At 35.8% G+C, this 25,887-nt stretch overlaps 1 protein-coding gene across 2 annotated transcripts in view; it reads right to left on the bottom strand.

Annotated features, from left to right (window-relative positions):
• ARL15 (ADP ribosylation factor like GTPase 15) overlaps positions 1–25,887 on the bottom strand; it is a 419,312-nt gene that overhangs the window by 242,800 nt on the left and 150,625 nt on the right. For both annotated transcript variants that reach the window (XM_061187782.1, XM_061187781.1), the window contains exon 3: positions 17,466–17,525. In XM_061187782.1, the coding sequence (XP_061043765.1) occupies positions 17,466–17,525 (60 nt within the window). The remainder of the gene's footprint in view (positions 1–17,465; positions 17,526–25,887) is intronic.

Consider the following 25,887-nt stretch of genomic DNA (forward strand, 5'->3'; position numbering starts at 1 on the left):
CATAGGGTTTTCTTAAAGCAGAGTACAACCATACATGTCTTAAAACAGCAAGCTTTTAGTAATATTTTAAAGGACAGATAACTAACAACCTACTGATTTCTGCAAAAGCACAGTGTCCAAAGATGATAATGGTGGTAAGATGTCATGGTGGTATCAAAATCATATTAAATACCCAGTACCACTTTTAGTAGAGAACTCTTTTCAACAGTATACTGCATGCAAATAATCTAACTATTTAGGTCCTTTAAATCTGGGTAGTACTCAGTGCTTCCTGCATAAGGCAATGCAAAAAGATTTTCCTTTTATCTATTACTAAGAGGAAAACCATCTTATCTAACGTTGTTTTCAAATGGTCTCATTTTATTAAATCCTGTCTTGAAGATTAGGGGAGGAGGTTGACCATTAGCCTCTGACCATTAGCTTTGGTAGAGAAAAACTTTCAAGACTTGTTAAATTCACACTCTCATTCTCTAACGCAAGAAGAAAAAAATTTTTTGTATACCTTTAGACTCAAATTGAGCTGATCAGTTCAGAAAAGGGCAGAATTAGATGGAACAGAGAGCCCCCAAACAATTATATTATAATCTCTTTTAGACTAGAATGAAAAAAATCAAGGGAAAGTGACACGTACAGTTTCTTGATGTCGTTGTTTCCTTTTTCCTTTTTTCTCTACTGACCTGAAGAGAAACAAAATTCAGAAACCTGAAGGAGAGAGAAGATAAGGGGTGGGAAGGTTCACCCAAGCAGAAAGTTGTATGTTGTTTTAGTTCCAGGAAGTAACAGGACTAGGGAACAGTTACGGTCCTATGTAGAGGTCAAGAAGATGTTTAATACCTGAAACAAAAAGGGCCACTCACTATGAAGGAGAAGTTCCAAAGCTCAAAGCATCAAAACATCAAATCTGCCTAGGACAGGACTAGGAGAAAGCATTTAACCTTAAAAAGAGGAGAGACAAAGTTGCTTGAAACAAACAAAAACACATGGGCCATGGCAAAGGCTGATACTAATTAAATATGTAGAACACAAGAGGCTTCAACCTAGGTATCTGGACCTCATCTGAGATATTTGTTATTCTCATGTATTAAGCCCTGAATTGTTATTCCTTCATTTTAGGTAGAAGCATGGGACTGATGTGGGGTTGTTCCTCTCAGCTCCCTTGCATACATGGGCCCTTTCAAAGATTTGAAGAAACAAAGAAAGCAACTTTGAAGAAATTTTTAAAAGTAGCTTCACCTAATAAAAAGGTTCTTGTGTTCAGTATTGCTCTGTCTTTTATCCACAATATGATTCCTGGTACACATGTCAAAAATCTCCCAGTGTAATTCATTTGATTTTTTTTTTGAGTCCTCATCCAAATCTGTAGCGTTCAGAGTTTAACTAAACTTCATGACAAGTAACACACATAATAAACTCAGAAAGAGAAAACAAACTTTTGATGGTACCGTTAGAAAACCAATCTATATTAACCAGTTTTGGAGGATGGAGAGTAATTGACATTTCATTTCCCAAATTTCAGCTTCTGCTGCCTGTCATCATTCTCACCCAGAACTAAGAAGACTACACAGTCAAATGTTTTCAGTGTTTCACAGCCTGAGCCTCTTATGACTTTTTATGGACACACACAGAATCTAAAATGACTAGGAAATTTTGTTTTAAGACTGTCCAGAGATACACCCAAAATCTTTAGGTAATTTTCCAGATTCTAGATTTAAGGTATAATAATTTTGGATCTTAACACATTACCATTTAAACAGATTTTCATCTGCTTAAGAAGAGACAACAGCCCCACATCTTGATAAATATTTGCAAAAATAGACAGCTATATAAAAACGAGTAACTATCAAAGACAGCCCACATTTTAAAAAAATAAATGCATCTATTATCTACATTTAGAGCCATGACAACTGTGTTCCCAAGAAGTTGCCTCTGCATTTTTCACTTCCCAGCTAATATTAGATCCATCCTCACTTACTGAGATTTAATCTAATTAGTAAGAGGAAAAAGTTATTGACATTGAAATCTACTTAGTGGACTTTGGAAGAAAAAGAAAACTGAGCTAAAGATTGGCACTCTGCCTCTGTGCCCTGAAGTGTGGACTGTTTAACAATATGGTAAGCCCATCATCAGCCCTGGTTGTACCACCAACTATGGTTTTAAGATAAAGAGGTTTTATAATTATGCAGCCCAAATTTAAAATTCACCATCACCTTAAAGAAAAAGAATGTGGCAGTGGTGGCTCCCACTCCAAAGAACTTTTGGGATCATTGATGTTAAAGTCCAGAGAGAGAAAATATATTATGTTCTACCATCTCACCATATCATGTATAGATTACTGTAGATAAATATACCCACATCAATCTCAACCAGGCATTTTGCTGAGACTTGCAGAAATGAAACAAGGAAAAAAGCAAATGAAAAATACATTCCTTTTTATGCAAAAACAAGGTCTGGTTAAAACATTTTAACCAGTCTGGAGAGCATAAAATCAGCTTAAGAAGATAAATTGAAACAGGGAAGATTCCTGAACCAAAAAAAGGTATTTTACACACACACATTATTCTAATGTGGTTTGGAATCAGATGCTTTCTAATATATTTGTTCACTTTAGTGTTATTATTATTGGTTTTTCCCCTCAGCCTCCAACTTTCTCTAAGACCTGCATCTTGCCAAATTCAGAATCACCTACATGAATATTTTTCATAACTATAACTGCTCAGATTGGGAAGAGAATATTTTATAACTATGGTTTTGAGCATTCCTATGGAATGAACCACACTGGTTTATTCTGAGGAATCTCTTTGTATAATGTACGTGTCGTAGTACTTGTTTGATTAATTGAGGGCTGCTGTGGACAGACAGATCAATCTGTCTTCTTTTATTAGCACTGTGATTTTAAAAATCGACACATTAAATTGATGGATTTGATAACATCTTGATCTTAGAGTTTTAAGCACTTATATGTTTAATCTTAACAATTCAGCTATATATGATTATCCAGAAATTGATATTTTTCTTTCTAAGTCTTTTCCCAGTCGCATTTATCTTTTTTTAAACCATGGACGTTAACTTAGCCTATTTAAAATAATTCTTTACTGGAAAGCAATCCAAGAAAAGGGCCATAAGTCCTTCACAAAACATACTTTCAATGATTTTTAACCTGAGGTGATTGAAAGAATATCTTTTAATTTCTAAAGGTATAAAGTATTTTTAATAGCCTTACTGTGGTATAATTGACATATAATAAAGTACGCATATTTAAAGTATACAATTTGATAAGTTTCGACAGGTGTATGCATCTATGAATACCATCACCACAATCAAGATAATGAATGTATACATCACCCCACCCCAAATTTTCTCATGACCCTTTTAATCCTGCCATTCCACCCCTCCTCTTGTCTCCTGTCCCTATCCCTCAGGCAATCACTGAAATACCTTCTGTCACTAAATATTAGTTTGCATTTTCTAGAACCTTATATAAACAGGATATAAATTTATTCCAGTATGGGAATACTACTCTACTCAAAATGCTCCATTTTGTCTGGCTTCTTTCACTCTGTATAATTATTTCAAGATTCATCCATGTTGTGGCATGTGCCAATAGTTCATTCTTTTTTTATTGCTAAATACCACTTCATTGTATGGATATACAACAATTTGTTTATCCATTCACCAACTGATGACATTTGGGTTGTTTCCAGTTTTGTCCTATTACAAATAACGTTGCTGTGAACATTTATGTACAGGATTTTGAGTAAATACAAGTTTTCATTTCTCCTAAGAGTGGAACGGCTTATTAGATTGGTTTGCATTTACCTTAAGAGACTGCCACACTGTTCTCCAAAGTGGTTGTATCATTTCACATCTCTACTGGCAGTGAATGAGAGTTCCAGTTCTTCTCCATCCTTGTCAATATTTGATATAGTCAGGCTTTTTAACTTTAAATATTTTAATACGTGTGTGGTGATTTTAATTTGTATTTCCCTAATGACTAATAACGCTAAGCATCTTTGCATGTCTTTATTTACTTTCTTTATATTTTCTTTGATGAAGTATCTATTCAAATCTGTTGCCCATTTTTTGAGAGTATTGTTTCTTTTATTATTAAATTCTCAGTATTCTCTATATATTCTGGATTGAAGTTCTTTATCAGATATATGATTTCCAAATAATGTTTACCTAGCCTATGACTTGTCTTTTCACTAACAGTGTCTTTCAAAAAGCATAAGTCTAAGTATTATGAAATCCAACATACCAATTTTCTTTTTATGGATTATGCTTTTGGTGTCTTATCTAAGAAATCTTTGCAGAACCCAAGGTCACAAAGATTTTCTCCTATGTTTTCTTCTGGAAGCTTTATAGGTTTAGGTCTCATATTTAGGTCTAGGATCCATTTCGATTTAAATTTTTGTGCATGGTATAAGGTTCAAGTACTTCTAAATCTTGTGTCATATGTCATTACTTTTGTCTATTTGCTATTTCTAATCTTAATGGATTTTGGTCAGAAAACACATTATACATGGTCATGCATCTAAAAATTTTATGTGTATATCAAAAGAATGTGTATTTTCTATTTGAGTATAAAATTATATAATTGTCAATTAGATCAAGTTTGTTAATTGGCTTTTTAAATGCTTTACATGCATTTATTTACTTGATCTTCTGTCTTCTGAATAAAGTATGGCTAAATTCTTCTACTAATTATGGATTGGTTGACTTTTTCTTACATTTCTTACATTTTTCTTAGTTTTAGAATTATGCAGTTAAATATGTTAAGGTCAATATTCAGTTATTTTAGTATACCAACATAAAATATCATTATTCTCATTTACGTTCTTTGCTTTGAATTTTATTTCATCTGATACTAATATTGCTTCCAGTACTTTCTTTTCAATGGCCTTTTTTTAGGGTATCTTTTATATTCCTTTATTTTTACCTTACTGCATCTTTTTATTGTAGAAGTGTCTCTCATCAACAGATACAGCTGAATATTTTATACTCAGTGTTTTTATGCCACCCATATTATAAATGGGGAATTTAATCTATTTACAGTTATTGCAATTACTAATGTATATATAGATGTTTTCTATTTTATTTATTTATTTATTTATTTATTTATTTATTTATTTATTTATCGCTGTGTTGGGTCTTCGTTTCTGTGCGAGGGCTTTCTCCAGTTGCGGCAAGTGGGGGCGACTCCTCATCGCGGTGCACGGGCCTCTCACTATTGCGGCCTCTCCTGTTGCGGACCACAGGCTCCAGACGCGCAGGCTCAGTAATTGGGGCTCATGGGCCTAGTTTCTCCGCGGCATGTGGGATCTTCCCAGACCAGGGCTCGAACCCATGTCCTCTGCATTGGCAGGCAGACTCTCAACCACTGCGCCACCAGGGAAGCCCTAATAACTTTTTGTTCATTATTTTGTTTTGTTATTTTTTTTCCCATTCTTGCATTTTGCTGAATTTATCAAATCTTCTTTGCTTTCTCTCCTTGGAGTGAATTTATTTCGTAAATTAAAAAAAAAGTTATCATGAAAAAAATGCACACAATACTAAAAAGCAACAATTCTACTGGAACCCAGTAAACTCTCACTCCACTCTCTAACATAACTTATTACATTAGTTGAATATGTAAACTTTCAGACATTTAAAAAAAGTATTTATGTATATATCATCCTTTTATTGTTAGTGTTTTTAATTAATTTTTAAAGATAAAAATTTTAAAAAGATGTATATATATATATATATATATATATATATATATATATATATATATATACAGATTGCCAACAAACACATGAAAGGATGCTCAACATCAATAATCATTAGAGAAATGCAAATCAAAACTACAATGAGGTATCACCTCACACCAGTCAGAATGGCCATCATCAAAAAATCTACAAACAATAAATGCTGGAGAGGGTGTGGAGAAAAGGGAACCCTCTTGCACTGTTGGTGGAAAGGTAAATTGATAGAGCCACTATGGAGAACAGTATGGAGGTTCCTTAAAAAACTAAAAATAGAACTACCATATGACCGAGCAATCCCACTACTGGGTATATACCCTGAGAAAACCATAATTCAGAAAGAGTCATGTACCACAATGCTCATTGCAGCTCTATTTACAATAGCCAGGACATGGAAGCAACCTAAGTGTCCATCGACAGATGAATGGATAAAGATTTGGCACATATATACAATGGAATATTACTTCGCCATAAAAAGAAATGAAATTGAGTTACTTGTAGTGAGGTGGATGGACCTAGAGCCTGTCATACAGAGTGAAGTCAGAAAGAGAAAAACAAATACCATATGCTAACACATATATATGGAATCTAAAAAAAAACGGTTCTGAAGAACCTAGGGGCAGAACAGGAATAAAGACACAGACATAGAGAATGGACTTGAGGACACGGGGAGGGGGAAGGGTAAGCTGGGACGAATTGCGAGAGTGGCATGGACTTATATATATTAAAAAAAAAGTGTGAGATGGGTGTATATATATATATACAGCCTCTTCAATAAGTGGTGCTGGGAAAACTGGACAGCTCCATGTAAAGGAATGAAATTAGAACACTCCCTAACACCATACACAAAAATAAACTCAAAATGGATTAAAGACCTAAATGTAAGCCCAGACACTATAAAACTCTTAGAGGAAAACATAGGCAGAACACTCTATGGCATAAATCACAGCAAGATCCTTTTTGACCTACCTCCTAGAGAAATGGAAATAAAAACAAAAATAAACAAATAGGACCTAAAGATATATAATTTTAAATTAATTTTAAAGATATATATTTTAACTTCAATTTTTCTTTTGTTATTTATAATCTTACTCTAAATACATAAAGAATATACTTTAATGGTTTTTTTCTCTTTACCTAACTCTGCCATCTCCCATGCTGAAATCAGAAATAATGCTATTTTATTATGTGTGTTTCTATGATGACAATGAATGGTTTCTCCTTCACAGTATGTCTAGGTATGGGTCTTTTCTTGGCACTCAGAGGGCTCACTAAATCTCAGTACTCTTTTTCATATTAGAGGCTCTTTTTCTATTGTTTTTTAAATTATTTTATTCTCCAGTTTCTCTTTACTCTCCTTTTAGAGCTCATGCTTCATAGAGAGATGTTGGAACTTCTGTAACTATTCCCTTTGTCTCTTAAATTTTCTTTCATACTTACAAAGTATTCCTTTGAGAAGGCATTCTGAGGACATTCCCTTGCTCAGTCCTTAGTTTCACTAATTTACATATGAGTTATATCAACTGCCATTTTCATTTTAAATTTTTAAGTCAAATTTTAATTTCCCAAGTTCTGTGTTACATTCTTTGTCATAAATACAAAACATTCCTCCATCTCTCTGAATGTCCTCTTCTGATCACTCTATTACCTCTAGATCCTTGGACATCTTTTCTTCTGACTTTTGATTGGGTGTCTTTCTTTCATGGTGTTGGTTTTCCTCATACTGTGGTGTGTTGTGATTATATGCTTATCCTTTGTTTGAAAATCTGTTTGCCAGCTCTTTTGTTTACCATTGCCTGTTTCCAGTGATTAACAGGGACAGACAAGTGGCTTGTCTCCCTTGTGTGTGGGCTTTCTAACCCACCTGGCAGTCAGTACATTACTGGAGCACTGCCCTGCCTGAGTCTAGCACCCACACTCAAGGATTTAGTTTGTGGGTAAACACAGCTGCTATCCACTACCTAACACAAGAAGAAAAGAAAAATAAAGGCATAGCTCCAAATGTAAAGCCCCAATTAATAACTTTGATAAGCTCCCTGATTAATAATCCTGATGAATTCCCCTTCTATTTCATGTTTCCATTGTCTGTACCTCAAGCTTTGTCTTGCTTTCCTTTTTCTATTATAGATTTAAATCTATCTTTGTAATAGATTTATTATTGTTTGTTTGTTTTCTGATATTATTGTCATTTCATGAGATTTTGGCAAGGGAGGGAGAATAGACACAGTAAAAAAATCAACCTTCAATTCTCAATCATAAGAGCTTCCCGTAACTGTGTTAAAAACAATAATTAACTTTATATGGTAAGTTCTTCACATTATTACCTCTCACAACAATGCCATAAATATCAGTAAATTTCAAGATTAAAATGATCAAGCATCATCAATAGAGTCTTTAGACAATACTTTGGATCTTAAAAAATTAAAAACCACAAATTTGTGACACCTCAAAAACAAATCTAACCAGTTCTATTTCATCTGGCTCCAGCATACATCAGAGAATCAATCCAGTCTGATGAATAGCTACAAACATATTACCTCTTCAACAATTGTCAAGTTGCTATTCCAATTATAGGAACATAGTAAAGCTATTTAATTTTTCTGAGAACTTCCGTAATTGTTATGGCCAACATCACTCTCCCACGAAAATACCCAAAGAATTGGGCTCAGAGGAGTGAGTGAGTGAGTGTGTGAGTGTGTGTGTGTGTGTGTGTGTGTGTGTGTGTGTGTAGTGCGGGGTTGTATGGCAGAGCAGAAATTGTATCCTCAGGGCCCAGCATGTAGTTAGTATTCATTAACTATTCACTGAAATGAATTCAGCAACAACAACAAAACATTTTGCCTCTGAAGCATCTAACATTACTCTAGCATCTTGGGGCACAATTTGGCAAATTTCCCTCCAGCTTAGAACTATGGTTATATTTTATACAACATACAACAAACCTTTAAGACTATGTTGTGCTTTTCAGTTCTTCATAACTTTATAGTCTAGTATGGTAAATACCAGTATTGAGTACACAATTCAACTAGGATCATATAGAAAGGACAAAGAAGACATGACAGGGGGAAAGACAGCCTAGGAACAGATGGGACAAAAGTCAAAGAGGTGACAGTAGGCTTGGTTTATGCTAGGACAAGACTGAACCAAGCCCACTGTCACCTCCATGACTTTCATCTCTTCTGTTCCTTTCCCTAGACTTTGTGTGATGTCTTGTCCTTACTGTACGATCCTAACTGCATGCTGTACTGTTATAGTACTTCCCATACCAGACTATAGTGCTTCTCAAAGTAAAGACCACAGTCATAGCAACTTTGTTAAGTCAGTATTAGTTGTTATTTTATGGATGTTGGGTCTGCCTCACACTACCCACGCAAAAAGAAAACTTTGAGATTTATTAAAATGCCTACTGTACAAAATAAAACTAAAGAATTGACAAAGTCAGGGATAAAGGAAAATAGAGGAAATAATCCTTTATAGTCCTGCACAGTTGTTAGAGACTGCCTCTATGGTTCCCAGAGGCTGATGCGAAGTAGATACTGTAAGTTTTTATATAAAAAATAAACTAGTTATGCTATACCAAAGAGGAGAACAGTTATCAGCATCTTCAGCTGCTAGAAAAGAAAGCAGCAATGGAGAAGTTAAATGCCTTGCCCAATGTCCCCTGGCTTGTTTTTTAGAGGAAAATACTAGTCTCTTGACTTCCAGTGCTGTTGCTGCAATATCACACTGAAACCAAATACACAGTGAAAATTAGTTGCTATTATGGCAACCCCTGGGAGAAACAGAAATACCTATTCCCCTGTGAGGGATAAGAAGTTAAGCTAAGAACCCAACACAAATGTTCTGTGAGGAAGCTGGGCAGAGTGAGAAGACATGAAATGACCTGATTGCCCCTAAAGAGGAAACAGTGGTGAGGCAGCAACCTCAGAGGCACATGAGAACCCTACTGCCAGGGGCTGGGAGGTTTAAAAGTCTGGGACACTAGTTTCTAGAACGTTCTATATACACACAGAGTCTTATAAAGCAAATCGTTAAGTGCTATACTAAACTATGACTGGGAAGACAGATTTTTAAAAATTTCCTAGGGCACTTCTCCAGAAGAAAACAAAAATTAAGGTCAGGTCTACATCAGCCAGTAACAGATTTCTGGGCCCCTAGATTCACTTATTTGGCTCTGTTGACTGTTTGGCTCGGTTTTCCCTTAGCAAGTGTAAAAAACGCTTGAACACCACCACCCTGGGATCCTGTTCAACCAATTCAGATAGCTGTGGCCTTTTAACTCCCATCCAAGTGACTTGGCTTTATACCAATATCATTTCCCCTAGTAAAGCCTAAGCCTAAGTGAGAAAGTACACAGCTCAGAGAGCCAGGAGTTAACTGGCTGTCCCCATTCCAGAAAGGTCTGGTTCTTTTCCTAGATAAGGAAACAATACTATATCAAGATGTTTCGATCATTCAATATTACATATTACACTGGATCCACAACTATAAAAAAAGAATTAGTGGGAATACCACTGTCTATTCTTAAAGCATCTCTTCTGAGGTGCTTTAGGCAATTGAACTTTTCTTCTCCAGCCCAATCCCTTGGGAAATAAATAGTGATGATTTATTAAAACTTACATTTTTACAGATAAGAAAACAACAACAAGAAGTTCAAATGCAGAGGGGGACAGAGTGTCTTGAGGCTACAGTCTACTTGCTGAACCACATTTTTTCCTTATAATTATACAACAGATACAGAACATGCACATTTACTTGTATGTAGCTGACTGTCACTCAGCTCAAAGCACGGTCCTAAGGTATTCTGTGGACCTGGCCGCACTTGGGCCCCCCCTCTGTGCTGCCATGTTCCTTTGCCAGGGTCATGGTTTCTTGCCTCTTTTCCCATAGAAACCCACGTGGAGATGTCTAAAACAGTTTTCGAATGGCAAGTTGCTTTCTCCTATACCAGCAAAGAATGTAGGCAATTCTACTTGTCCCTTACAGCAATGTGGCCACAATAACCTCTTCAAGTCTGTCTGCTTATACTCATTCTTTTTCTAATATACAACCAATATATTGGTTTATATTGTCGTGTTTCCTCCTCTGTCTTTGTTGTATAGCATGACCTTCAGAGCCAGTGAGTACATTAAATTCATAGGTATTTATCTGCATTTTTTTTTTAATAGGAGGCAGTAGTGGCCATATAGAGGGAATAATCATAATATACAAAGGACAGTGAGAATGCATCAGATAAAAATTAAAGAGCTATTATTCCCTCCAAAGTAAGTTTTAATAAAAGATTCTGAAGGAAGAAAGCTTTATTTTGGCAAAAGACATCAAATGGCTTGGGTACAAAAAGCAGGAATTACAAGAAGCAGGCAGCAGTGCCCCCTGGGCTGCCTGTTAAGAAGTCTGCCCTGTACAGTTTCTGGAGAAATTAAGAAATGCAAATAACCTGGACAGATTAACAGCACCCAAAGATAACTAGCAGCATACAAAGAAACGCACCTTTCACTATGAGGAGGCGTATTCCTCCAGGCAAACAAAGAAACAGGACAGAGTCAACATCTGTTTCATATAACAGCTTGGCTGCTGAAAGAAGCAACCTTTAAAAAATGGCTTAGCTGACAATCCTTAAAAATCGTTCAGTCACTATTGCATGGGCTGAAGTAAATGGGTAAATGAACACAACTTGCACTTTCCATACGACCCTCACCTCCTTCCTCTAAAGAAAAGAAAATAAAGTGCAAACAAACATCCTCATGAACTTCCCTTTTGATTGACAACTAGCAGCAATGAATACTGAAGTGTAAAAGACAGCTAACTGCTTTTTAACATTTCTTTGCTTCCCCAAAGTCAACTGGGAAGACAAGACTGCCAAAGAGTATATTGGGTGGGGATGGTGGCCAGGATAGGGGGTGGGGAAACAATTCAGACATAACTCCTTAGAATATTAAGGGAAGAAAACAAGTCATTTGGCCGAACCAACCATGGTTCCAGAATTCAATTCGAGAAAGAAAAAGGAACATGATGATGTCTGGATGCCTATCAATAAGTGGTAAAAAACGAAACGTGTTAAGAAATGAAATTTTCCTCTCTGGATTCTATCAATTTGTAAATGAAATTTCAAAATCAAGAGAGAGCCACCTATGAATGCATAAAAATCTGTTCGTAGATTTAAGAACTGGACATTTCTAAGACGAAAAATTATCAGAGCTGTGATGTCACTGCAGTGTGACCACTGCTTCCAACTCAGTTAAATGCCAGATGCTTCACTTACCTTAGTAATGTGGTTAAAATACATAAGCCAAACAGAATGAAAGCAATTAAGAGGTACTATGACAGACAAGAGATTTTTCAGATGGAATCTGAAAACAGAAAGAAAGGTGATTAGGTGGAAAGGGACAAAAACATTTACTACTAACACACATGTAGTGCCAAAAAATATGCTGGGCAGCTACCCAAGACCACAACGAGGTGAGGTCCCTTCCCAGTGACTTTTCAGTTTAAATAGGTATAATGCAACGAAGGAAAAGATCACCTTGTCTACGAGGGAGGGAGGCATGACCACAAAAAGAAAAAGCAATCAATACGTGATCTGTGTTGTTTTCAGAGACCTTGGGGAAAAAAGGCTTTATTGAAAGGTGTTTTTGAGGGGTATGAGGGAGTGAGGATATAATTATAATAAAAGCAAATCTTCCAAAAATGTTAGCTATGGGCCAGGTGGTCTCTAAGTACTTGACCTACGTTGACTAATTTAGTCCTCACAAGGATTATATGATGTAGGGAATATTATTACTACATTTTACAGATAAGGAAGCAGAGATACAGGAAAGTAGACTTGCCTGGAAGCATGCAGAATGACTGGGCTTTGAAACAAGTCACCAGGAGGAAGGAAAATCCTTTGAAAGATTAATCTGCCTATCCAGCATCCTGCTCGGTGTCTTGCACAACATCCAGAAAAATAAAAATAATAGAGCAAGACAAGCAGAGTAATTAATTAAAGCTAAAAGAGAAAGAATTTAGATTAGTTTCAAACACATTAAAAAAAACCCTTTCCAAATTAAAGAATATGCAGGGAAAAAAAAAAGTTCATTGAGCGATACTACAGAATGTCCTTCGTCAGGATGGAAACTAACACTCAGCCTTGCTGGATGCTATTAAAAATAAATCCCTTCAAGTATGGAAGGGATTAACCTAGAAATTCGTTTTAGGCCTATAAGAAGTCATATTTGGCTTTAATCAAGGAGAGAAGTTAAGTAGATGTCAAGAGTCTCCCCTTGTGTCCATTAGCCAGTCTATTCAGGGACTATGCTTGTCTTAACACTATAACCACCACCATTTTCTAGAACTCAGCCTGAGCATATAATATGTACTCAGTAAATATTTGTTGACTGACTGAATTAGAAAAAATAAAAGAATATCAAAATGACATGTTTATGGAAGATTCTGTAAGTTTTGGAAACTAGAATAAGGTAAGGCTCTGCTTCAGAAGGCAATCTTGAAGAAATCAGAAGAGGAAAGCACTGGAGTGCTGAGGGCACTGGAGTCAGACCATAACTGAAGAAGAGTTTGACTTGAAAGACTTCTAAATAAGAACCTACTGAATAGGGGCTTCCCTGGTGGCTCAGTGGTTAAGCATCCACCTGCCAATGCAGGGGACACGGGTTCGAGCCCTGGTCTGGGAAAATCCCACATGCCACGGAGCAACTAAGCCTGTGTGCCACAACTACTTAGCCTGCGCTCTAGAGCCCGCGAGCCACAACTACTGAAGCCTGCGCGCCACAACTACTGAAGCCCGCGCACCTAGAACCCGTGCTCCGCAACAAGAGAAGCCACCGCAATGAGAAGCCCGCACACTGCAAGGAAGAGTAGCGCCCGCGCGCAGCAACGAAGACCCAACGCAGCCAAAAATAAAAAAAAAAAAAAAGAACCTACTGTATAGCACAGTGAACTCTACTCAATACTCTGTAATGATCTATATGGGAATAGAATCTAAGAAAGAATGGATGTATGCATATGTATAACTGATTCACTTTGCTGTACAGCAGAAACTAACATAAGATTATAAATCAACTGTACTCCAATAAAAATTAATTTAAAAATAAAAATAATAAAAAAAAGAAAGACCTCTAAATAAAGGAGTAAGACAGAAAACGAATGATAAAAGCGGCTGCAATAATAAGGGATGACGTCCTAGAATTTTTCAGCAGAGAGCAAGAGGTTCACGTTTAATCAGTATAGTGTTAATGAAAATAATGCAAACATGTGAAGACTTCAAATTGTTCATATAATAATGATAAAAGCATCAGCAGACAACACACGGGAGCACTTCTCTTGCGCTGGGCACTGGGTAAAATGCTTTATGTAGAGTATGCTGATTAAGCGCAAGCACTCCGATCAACTTGCACACCTCCTCCAAATAACTTTGATCAAGCCACTTGATCTGTGTCTAGGTGTCCCGTCTCTCATTATCTGTGAGATAATAATAGCATCTATTCTCTAGGCATGAAGTTGCAAAGATTAAATGAGAATGTGTGGGGAGAGAAAACATAAGAAATTTTAGAGTTCTAATTTCACATAAAGACAGGAGTAATCGGTACAGCCTGATGAGTATGACAGGTAAGCTGAGGACAGCAAGTCATTCTCAAAACAGTGAAAACAGGACTCACCAATCATATCACTGGGCTGGACTAACTATATCTCTCTTTGTGTCATCCCTTACTTTATTCTTACTTGCCCCTTAATTTCATCATTTTCAAAAATTAATTTCAAATATTTCTTTTCATGCATGTCTCCATCCCTGAACCATGAGTGCCTTGAAGACAGGGGATGTGTTTTAAATATCATTTATTTCCAGCCCCTAGAATCATGCTTGACACACAAATAATTGTGCTAGAATGACTGCATGAACAACAGGAAAAGACCGTATGAGAAAATTGATGTGAACGAGATTTATAGCAATTTTTAGGAGGAAGATATAAGAAATACCCTCATAGAAGAGAAATTTGATAAGAACATAGAATTATTTCTATATATACAGAACACAAATTATGTAGTACATATATACAAACACACACACATCTATCAGTGTGTGTGCAAACACAGTTTGTTATTAAGATCTACCAAAAGTGACTTCCATTTAATTTAACTCCATTAGTCATTGTTATTTCATTCTAAACCATTTCTTCTTACGAGATAAGGAACACAAGTTCATGGCTCTTCCTATTTTGAAGAAGTGAGAAATGTAACTTAAGGTTGATAAGGGGGTGATGGAAAGTCTTGGAACCATCTGAAAAGGGTAAAGGAGGAATTAGAAGGGAGGAACAGGGGCCGTGCCAATCTTGGGAATTAACCCTAGGATAAGCAGAACTTTCTGAGCATTTTGCACTTCAGCACAGTTCAGGCCCTTAGTATCTGCCTACCTTTATACCTATCTTCTTGAGTTTCTCCCTTGATTTCATAGTTTTCCCCTGAATTGACAACCTGATTGAACTCTGATTAACCTGTCTTCTGAGTTAACTCTCTACTGGTAAATAGCTGTTTCACATCTTCACACACTGATCTTAAAATTCTCAACTCTTTCCTCTTGAACATAGAAATTCTTGGGTCAAGCAACCTCCTCTCAAACAATTTGATTTTAGGAGGTCATAATTCTCCCTAAATGCCACATATCTTATATTGGGACGAGCCTCTTGGTATGTAAGATTTACTCTAAATCCTAGGAAAGCTATACTCTCTGTTAGTCTACTTTTCATGCATTCTTGGGTGAGACGTGACTTAGGGCCCAGTCCTACCCCATGCAGAGTAGGTCCTCAAAAAATATTTGTTGGATTAAGGAATTAGTGAGTAAAAAGTCAAGGATTGAACTCCCTCCACTGCTTGCCTCTGAGCACACAACACAGGATACACAATTAGATTCTACTCAGAAAATCACCTTCTCCTTGAGACAGTCTCTCAACTGAAAACAGCTATTAAAGTTCAGGGGAAGAAGAATCTGTGCTTAAGCTAGGAATTTGCTCTTCATTACCACCCGCCAAACACCACACATCACTAGCCTGAAACTAATGTATAGGTCCTAATCGCTGAAGCTCTATCTTATACCTACATCTCTCAACTATTACATCACAGAAGAGGCACAAACTAAAGCATTTCTACCAAACTCTATGGTATCCGCTCCATTTTAATTTCCATTTCAACAATTGCCAGGGTACACACAGTTCTTTCAGCAAAATTAAACCTTGCTTGGGAACAGACAGATTCCCACCTCATACACCCCGTCCTCTAATTTGATCTTTTGAATTGTACTGATTTTCAATGGCACAGAGTCAAGATTATAATAAATTCCTTGATGTGTTCGCTTTTTAAAAATTGTCCAGATACATCCATTATTTATATCATCCAACTAAGCATCAATAATAAACACCTTATCAGTTAATCAACAGTTTTGTATACCTGGAGGGTATTCAATAAAAACTTTGCATCTGGCCTAGTAATAATACAATTACTAAGTATCAACCATATTTAAAAATAATAGAATTCTCAAACCATTCATTTTGATTCCATGGATGTTTACACTATGTCCTCTGCAGCCACAAAGTAATATTAAAATATTCAATCTAAAAGAAGAGTCTTAAAATTTTTGCATAGAAAAATTATTCTATTACAAGAACATTCATGTTTTATAATTTTTGCAGTCAAAATGACAAAACCAACATCAAAGAAAAACCGGAATTTATCAACCATGGTTCATTTTAAATATTAATGCTGTAAAAGTCAAAGGTAGCTATAAAACAGACTGACAGAAGTATACTTCTTCTGGACATAGCTCTTTAAAACACACACCTGAAAAGATCAGCCAATATATCATTAGATAAAAATAAGAAGGCATCAAACACTATTATGACGACATAAGGTTTGTGTCAATTTCATCAATCTAAAAATAGGTCACAGAATGAACTTTAAAAAAAAAAACAGGGTAAGGTCAATATCACAAAGTGATTAAAGAGATGGAAGAGAACTTTCTTCTAAGTCATTAAACTCACCAATATTATACTGAACTCCAGAGCACTTACCATTTTCCTGTGGCATTAGAGAATTTAGTAGGTTCACTGAATTGACTGATTTCTTTGTTAACCTATTTACATGGGTTAAGACCCTGACTGACATAAAACACAACCAAAAAAAAACCCCAGAGAGTGTAATGAAAGACTGAGTGATGTATAGTTTGGGGTGCAGCCTAGCCAATAAATGTGCTTGACCAGCAAAGAACCTATTGGCAAAGATTTATTATTGGAACAAATACATTCTAAAAAGATCTAATACAATAAAACCTGCAGTATGAAAACAAACTACTCTAAAATACAATTCTTTGCCCTGTATAACATATAGCTTATTTTTTATGATTATATTAAAACTCTCTTCATTTTGTTCATTGAAGAATAAATTTCATTAGCTAAGTAAAACCAAAGAGTACAGTGTATGAAATGGCATTAGTAGTGTAGTTCTTTAATCCACACAAAAGAAAACAAAGTTTGTTACTTAGAACTCTTCAACTACCTTTAAAATATATATAAAGAAAAGGAAATATTTCTAGGAAATGTATTATCAAGAGAAAAGGTAAAAATGAATCACCTCCGAGAATAATACATCATCATTATGTTTTAATTATATGTAACACATTAATATGAACTTAGTAAAAGCTAGAGCCAGACATAGAAGTGATCTTAAATGATATACCTCCAAGTTCTTTTACATTCAAGATGGCATTCTGGAATGGCACTGCTTTTATACTAAAACCTACAATTAGAAAACAGAAAACAAAGAATTAGCAACTTAAGTTTTAAAAATGTATAAAATGCTCAAATGCTCTTTTTTAGGCAGATTAAGAGTTATTTTTCATAGCTCATATTTACACCAGAAACACATAATTTCCAAGATAAACGGTTAACCCAGTATTATCTTCTACCATTTTGCAAAACAGTTGTATGTTACAGCAAAATATAACCCTCTTCTTCAAATTATTGCCTCATTCTTTAATACATAATGCCACTTTGTAAATTATATCAGTTGCGAGAAGGACACTTGGAAGTATAGAGAAACTTCAAAGAAAATATTAAATCTATCAGGACCTTTGCATCTAATTCCTAAGGTTAATCTTCCCTCACATATAACTTAGCAACCCTAGAGACTAAGGTATCAAAATTATAACCATCTTATATTGAATTACATAGTATTTATGTTAGTGTTTTCTTTCAAGGACATGGTTAAAGTCATACATAAATTTTTCTTAAAAGTATAATCATAATTACCCATTTATGCATTTTATAATGCATGTAATAAATGACTTCTATTATAAAAGTATTTTCAGAGTATAGTACTATGATTAATTCTGTATTTAGGACTTAATTATCATCATCTAAGTCAATCAATTCAGGTGTGACATATGTGAGAGTGCATTTACCTATACACAGACACACACACAAATATATACACTAAATATTTCTGAAATGATCCACAAGAAACTGGAACATGTAATGACTCTTGGGAGAACTGGGTATCTGGAGGTCTTAAATAGAAGGGAGATTCTTTTGTTTCATTTGAATACTTTGCATATAAAGGTACTTCTTTTTCAATTAAAAGCTCTACTAATTTTTAAGTTAATTTATTCAGTAATTTCCGAGCACCCAATCAATTTAAGGTTTTAAGCATTATTTGATATGTACAATTACAAGATAAATAAGACACGGTCCCCTTTTTAAGAAATTATCAACAGGGTGAAAGGGAAAACATACAAATACTTTCACTGAAGCAAGTTATGATGGGTGCCTAGAAAGGTAAAAAGATATAAAGTACAATGTGTATAAGAACAATTCTTTTACATGGTTTTGCTTTACTTTATTAAAAAACACGTTAAAATGTGCCTTATTATACTCCAGCCTATTATTACCACTCCTCTGTTGTATACTGTCCCAGAGCTTTAAGATTTTATATATTACCTTCTACTTAAGGCAGTGAATATCATGTAATGGTTAAAAAGTGACTTTGGAGTCAGACAGAACTAGGTTTTAATAAGCTCTATGACTGTGGGCAACTTACCAGCCTTGGCTTTCATCGTCTGTAAGCTGGGAATGATAGTATCTATGTCACAAAGTTGTTATGAGGATGTGATAACGCATGTGTTATCTTTATCACAGTGCCTGGTACAAATAAGCACAAAATATAAGACTGCCGATGTTATATTTCAATGGATGCCATGTTGTTGATGATTTAATCATTAGGTACACATATCTTCTGCCTGCCTGAATATATTACAGACTCAAGACAGAAATGATGGTGCTCATTTATTAATCTAAGTATTTAGTTGGAGCCATAAATGTTATCACTGAATGAAAAGTACCTTTGTTGGAGCGATGGAAGTGTAAACTGTTGAAATTTGTTGTACAGAACGTAAATGTTCATTGGGCTCTCTGAGAACCTTCCAAAACATACCCTTCCTATGTGGGTTTAATACAGACTGACACAGTGGGCGTAGCACTATGATTAACGGTGCATGCAGTCACTGAATCTTAGTAAAATAGCAGGAGGAGTAGGAGGCAGCTTCATGTGGCTGACATACTGGCATATACCTGGGTCTGCAGGAAAGCCTCTCCAGGTGTCTGGCCTCTGGGAAATTACGGAAACTCAGTGCCAATCACAATACTCCTGCTGGCACTGAAATTCGCCCACAGGAGACTTGGATGCTTGACTGTATCTACCTACCTCACAGGGGTGTTACATGGATTAAAAGGCAATGATTGTGAAATCCTAAAAACGGAAACACTATGTAAGTGCTAAACAGTCTATTAGTGGTTAGGTTCAGGACAACCCAAGTATGGATTTTCCAGAGCAATGGGACAAACCCCAACTTTGAAAAAGAAATAATTATGGAGCACATCAGCAATATTTTATCTGCTTTGATTCGTAAAAGCTGACAATATGCAGGCACCCAGAGGGAAGAAATATCTTTCTGGAAATTACCACACCCATATGCAAAATACAACTTTTGAAATTTATTGATCCAACAGGCAGATTATATGACGGTTCCCATTTTGAATCCTTACACAGACTTCATAATAAATTGACTACAAAAATGTCCTCCAATGTTCACTCTAAGCAAAGTTACCTAGCAATGTTATTTATAGGCATATAAATGTTCCTGCAGAATACTCATAAATGTTCTCTCTTCACACAGAACATGTGTGGCTAGATTTATACTGCAAAGGTATATGCAGTCTTCCACTTTGCTGTCTTTGTATTATTTTTACAATATAGCTGTGGTAATTAATGTTCAGAGGATGAAGCCTAGATAATCAGTCCAGAAAATAAGAGAATGTACTATTCGTGGAAGAGAAACAATATTTTTCTATTTTAGTCATTCTAACTGTTTGCAAGGATTAAAAAGACTTAAAATGTAAAGACACATTTTCAGTTCACCAGAAGGGCAATCAAGAAGGGCAACCATCAGATCAATTGTATTTTATTCCTTCACATTGAGTTGGATGAGGTCAAGAAGGGGAATTAATATTTAGTAGGGTTACAAAGGTCAATCCATCAAAATACCTTTCTCAAAGGGTTGCTTTGAGGAATGAAAATCACTGGATTGCATGGGCTCTACAGTAAGAATGTCTGGGTTCAAATTCTGGCTCTACCATTATTAACCGTCTGACTCTGAGCAAGTTACTTAATTCCTCTGTGCCTCAGTTTCCTCAGCTGTAAATGAAAACAGACGGTAATCAGTGCTATAAAGTGTTTTGTTTTTAAATAAATAAAACTAAAAATTCAGAATACTAATGGTCATCAAATAATCACTGAATGCTTTCTCCCAATCAAAATCGTGTGTGGCCTCAAATTCAGATATATTATGAAAGCAGTGGTAAAAATAAGAGTTGCTGAAGAAGCAATCAAAACAAACATTTATTGAGGACTTCTATAGACTAAATATTTGTAGTCCTCCTTAACACTTCTTTCCCTCTCAATCAGTCAATCAACCAATCCCTAAAGCCTTTCAATGTCACCTGCTAAATAGTTCTCAAAAATGCCTACTTCTCTTCATCCTCACAGCACAACTGTGGTCAAGCCACCACCATCACCACGTGGTGAGCCTCCTAACTAAACTCTGCATCTATTACTGGCCTCCTCAATCATCCCCACACATTAGCAGAAGTGATTTCCTGAAATGAACTTCTGTTTACATCATTCCCCTACTTAAAAGGGTCTGATACCTTCTCACTACTCAAGGTATAGTTTGAAACACCTAACAAGGCCCTACCTGATCTGGTTCCTCTTTCCTTCCCTAGGCTTATTTTGTACCATTTCCCCCTCATTTATATTCTTCAGTTCCTAAAACAAGCCATGTTCCTTACATCTCAGGGCCTTTGCACCTACTGCTCCAAAAGTGTGTGTTCTTTGCCCTTCTGGCAAACTCTTTATCCTTCAGGTGGTATTAGAACTTCACTTTGTCAGGCAGGCCTTCTCTGGTGTTCCTGAAATAGGTTGATTTTTTTGGATCTGTGTGCTTGGGGCACTCAGCACTTCTCCTACATGACTTTCACAGTTCTAATTACATATCAGTTTATTTATTTGTTTTATGTTTGTTTACCAGCTAGACTGCAAGGATTCGTAATAGAGAGACAGTGTACAGTGTATCTTGTATGCCAGTGCTTGGTCGTAATAGGATCTCAGTATTTGTTTAAAGATCTGTGCTAAGGGTTTATATTTAGTCAGCCCTCCATATCCGAGGGCTCTGCATCCACATATTCAATCAAACAGATCAAAAATATTTGGGAAAAAAATTTCCAGAAAATTCCAAGAAGCAAAACTTGAATTTGCTGTGCCCAGGCCATTTACATTGTATTTACATTGTATTAGGTATTATTGGTAATCTAGAGATGATTTGAAGCATATGGGAGGATGTGTGTAGGTTACATGCAAATACTGTATTTTTATATAAAGGACTTGAGCATCTTCAAATTTTGGTATCTGTTGCAGGGGAAGGTGGTCACCAGTCCCCCTCACATACCAAGCGACAACTGTATTTTAGCTGTTACGACAATCCTTAACTTAATGAATAATTACTGTTCCAGGAAGCAAGTGAAGTCTAGAAGGGTTAAGTACCTGGCCAAAACTACTAAATGCTGTATTTAAAACCTGAACTCAGGTCTCATCACCTGAGTCCACCAGAGCTCCACACTATAGCACCTCTTCTACATCCCAACAAGACGATGGATTCAAAATTTCCAATTTTGAACCTAAATAACAGTGGAGCTGATTGGAAAAAATACACACATACCTAATAATCCCACTAATTATTTTCCCTCCTATTTATAAATAATCCAACACAAGGAATCTATTTTGATTCTTGTGTTCTCAGGTCTATACTACATTGCCTTATTAATGGAATAAAAGTAATAGTATGAGTTTAGAGAGTACTTTTTCAAAGACGTTATTAATAAAACCAGGAACTCAGGAGGGGAGGGAAAACGTCCAACTGACTCAGCCATGACAGTGCGCTTGCTCTGTTGCTTCTTCGAAAAAATAAGCATCCTCTGATGCTCTTTGCAGGAAGTCAGTGAGCTGATGGAACAAGAGCACTGTCCTAGAAACCCTACCACAGCTCTTAGACTTCTTACCAGCCACTTTTTTCTTGACTTTGAATCCCTCATCTGCAAAATGAGTGGACTAGATTAGCTTTCTAAAGTTTCCTCTAATGTTAGGATTCCATTATTTATATTGTAACAACTGAGTCAACCATCAATGGCCTCCAGTATTTGGCTGAAGGCCTCAGGGGTAGGTCTCCCGACTCCATTCAAACAATTTGATGGCTGAAGCCTAAGTTACATAGTCATTTTTTCCTGGCCTATTTAAGCTACATTAGTAAGACTGAAACCTCCCCTAAGATTTAACCCCACAAATTTTAATAAATATATGACTTAGTAACTCTTCGGGGAAATAATTGTTTGCATAGACATTGAGTTTTTGTCTTTTAGTCCTTAAATCCAAAAAAGCCTGTGATACAAGGGAGATGGATTTGAAATTTTTTATGTGGGGAAAGCATTACTGGAATCGTAACAAAATTAGGTTTCAGAGGGAGGTTAGTCTATTTTTATTCACTGTGTGGAACACATGACAATTTTGCTTGGACCTACAGACCAACCTCCCCCCTTCCCCTGCAACACATACACAAGTCTGCACACATGTACACAGGTACTCGCTGTGTGCTTCTGACATCCCTGGGTCACTCTAAGAACTGCTAAAGGGAAAGACATTCCACAGATCTGGTGGCCTTGACTTGGACCAAGGACGTGATTTATGCGGTAGTTTTGTGATGTTTGGACAATGGTCTAGCGAAATTCTTCTAAATATCATTTCAACATCATAAAAGGAAATTTAATCTACCAGCATTTATAAAACACAATTCTTTAGCAGATACCAAATCTGACTTTCTAACTTATTTCTTCTTAATGTGTATGCAGCTAATACTAAAGTTATTAAAATGCCTGATTCAAATTTTCATAAACTTTTCTGTATTTCTTTCAAATTACCATAATTGTTTTCTATTTGAACTGACCGACATATCACTTGACAAATTTTCAAACATAGTAATATATATCCCTAGAAGAGATTTTTCAACCTTTTTCAATTCCAAGTGTTCAATTTTCTCTAGATTGTTCTCTATGTTACAATATATTATCCTAAACCTTTAGACTCCATTCCTCTGGTTTAAAAAGAAAAAAAGTGAATATTGTGTAATCTACAGGTTAACAATCCCTTTTATCAACAAATTCTTTGGGCACATACAGTCAAGGAATTCACTCTGGGCAAAGTTCACTTTTGTTTCTAGACCAAGGTGTAAGCTACTCAATTTTTTTCCTCTATCAGCAAGACCTGCTCTTTTCAGGATTTCTTGGCCCTTTGAGTTTTGACAATTTAAGTATCTTTTAAAAATTATGTCAAAGTAAAAGACTGCTGAAGTTAACAATCCAATAAAGTTTGGATTCCCTTTACTTCTGAAGAAAAGGCTGACATTCTTGCCTTGCTGAAATGGATAGACATACCCTTCTTGTGTCATGTTTTCATTTTAAGAAACTAATTTTCAGTCTATCTTTTCAACTGTTCCAAACTCTTCCAACAAATATTTCATTTTAATTGGCTTTATGTAATCAAAACATTATAAAATAGAGAAATAATTTAAGAGAATAAAATTTCACACATAATTCGACCATACCAACAAAGCCCATAGTTATTTTTTACAGTTTTTTTTCCCCATTTTTGATTCAAAAGCATAGTTTTACAAGGTTTAATTTTCAAAATGAATGTAAATTTAATTTTCTTTTACAGAAGATTGTATGTGTTTTCCAATATATGATCATTTCAACTGATGTACCACGAGTTAATTAACAAACTCCCTTGATATAGGACATTTAAATTACTTTAAAGTTTTAGTTATACAAAATGTTGCAAGGAATCAGTTTGTTCATACAGTTGCTTTGAAATTACACTTAATGTAAATTCTTAGTGACACACTTATTAGGCCAGCCAAGGGATGTAAATATTTTGGTAACCTTTAATTTATATGAATAACTTCTTTCAAAAAAAAAAACGGACAACACATGTTTTGGTAAATTTAGGTATAAAATTAACATTTTCTTATTTATTTTCTAGTAAAGTTGAACTTCTGGTAAAGCCAAACCTTTTCATTTATTTGTTTGCCATTAATTCTTTTCTTGACTACCTCTTTGTGGACTTAGCTTAATTAATCAATTAGATTCTAGATACTACTTGTGAATGTGACTGAATTCTCTAAATGGGACTGTCATAAACTCTTATCTGTAATATCTGATAGAAATACTTCTCAACAGCATTGCTTTTACTTATATTTGTCATCTTAATCTTAGCTTTCCAGTCTTTCTAAACTTTAATATAGTTAGCTCCCTTGCTCCTTCACTTTGTACATTATTCTCCGTAGGACCTCCTTCAGCTATTCTCCCGTCCTCACATTGAATGTTCACATGCACATGTGGCTTTCTGACCTCCTCATTTCTTCTAGTTACCTTTTCTTGCCATTGGGTTTTGTCATTTATTTTAGGACCTTCCTTCTACCTCCTTTGTTCTTCTTCAGCTGCATACATACACAACAAAAAGGAGCCAGCAGTTGAGTTTGAACAGGCCAGCAATGTCTATCTGGAACTCTGGTGAGGAATGGGTTTTGTGGGTCCACTGATAAATAAAATCAGCCTGCTTGGTTCTCCTCTGCCTCCACCCCTCCTCTGTCACCAGTAATTAGTTTCGCCAACCTCTTGCCCACCTTCATTAGCTACAATAAACATACAGACTCAACCAACAAGCATCTACCCCTTCTCTTCTCTTTGCACCTCATGCCCAACTCTGCCCTGCCTTTATCCTTGCAGCGCCCTCTCAATGAATCACAGGGAACCTCACCTTTGTTAAGAAAAGTCTTCTCTAGCCTCCAACATTTTCTTACACGCTTTTCCTTCCTTCTTATACTAGCAAACAGAGCTTTCCTTCCCTCATCAGGGCCAGCCAGGACAAGCTTTGCTTCCTTATAATGTTTTTACCGCTTTACCATACTCACCTCTTAATAACTTCCCAGCTAAAGTTGTGACATCTGTTTCTGTGTCGACCTTTGCATTTCCATCTACCAACTTTCAGGGCATTTGCTTATCTATCTGAATGAATTCAACACATTTGTCCACCACTCTATCTGCTTCTACTCTTATAGACAACATTCTCCAAACTAATGATCAAAGCTATCCTCCAAATTTTCAGATCTCCAAAATTATCAGCTCTAAATTCACATTAGCCATCACTAATTTGTTGGTATAAAGTTGTAGATCCCATCAAATTTTCTACATAGATGATCCTGTCATCAGTAAACCAAGAAAGTTTTACTTATTCCTTTCCAATCTGGAAGCCTTTTATTTCTTTTTCTTGCCTGATGCACTGGCCAGAATCTTTACTACAATGTTGAACAGAAGTGGTGAGAACAGACTTCCATGTCTTATTCCTGATCAGACCAGGAATAAATTCTGTATTTCATCATTAAGTATGACAACAGCTATAGGGTTTTCATAGATGACCTTTAACAGTTGAGGAAATTCCC

Source organism: Eubalaena glacialis, chromosome 4 (genome assembly GCF_028564815.1).
Source record: "Eubalaena glacialis isolate mEubGla1 chromosome 4, mEubGla1.1.hap2.+ XY, whole genome shotgun sequence".
In the NCBI taxonomy this organism is placed as follows: domain Eukaryota; kingdom Metazoa; phylum Chordata; class Mammalia; order Artiodactyla; family Balaenidae; genus Eubalaena; species Eubalaena glacialis.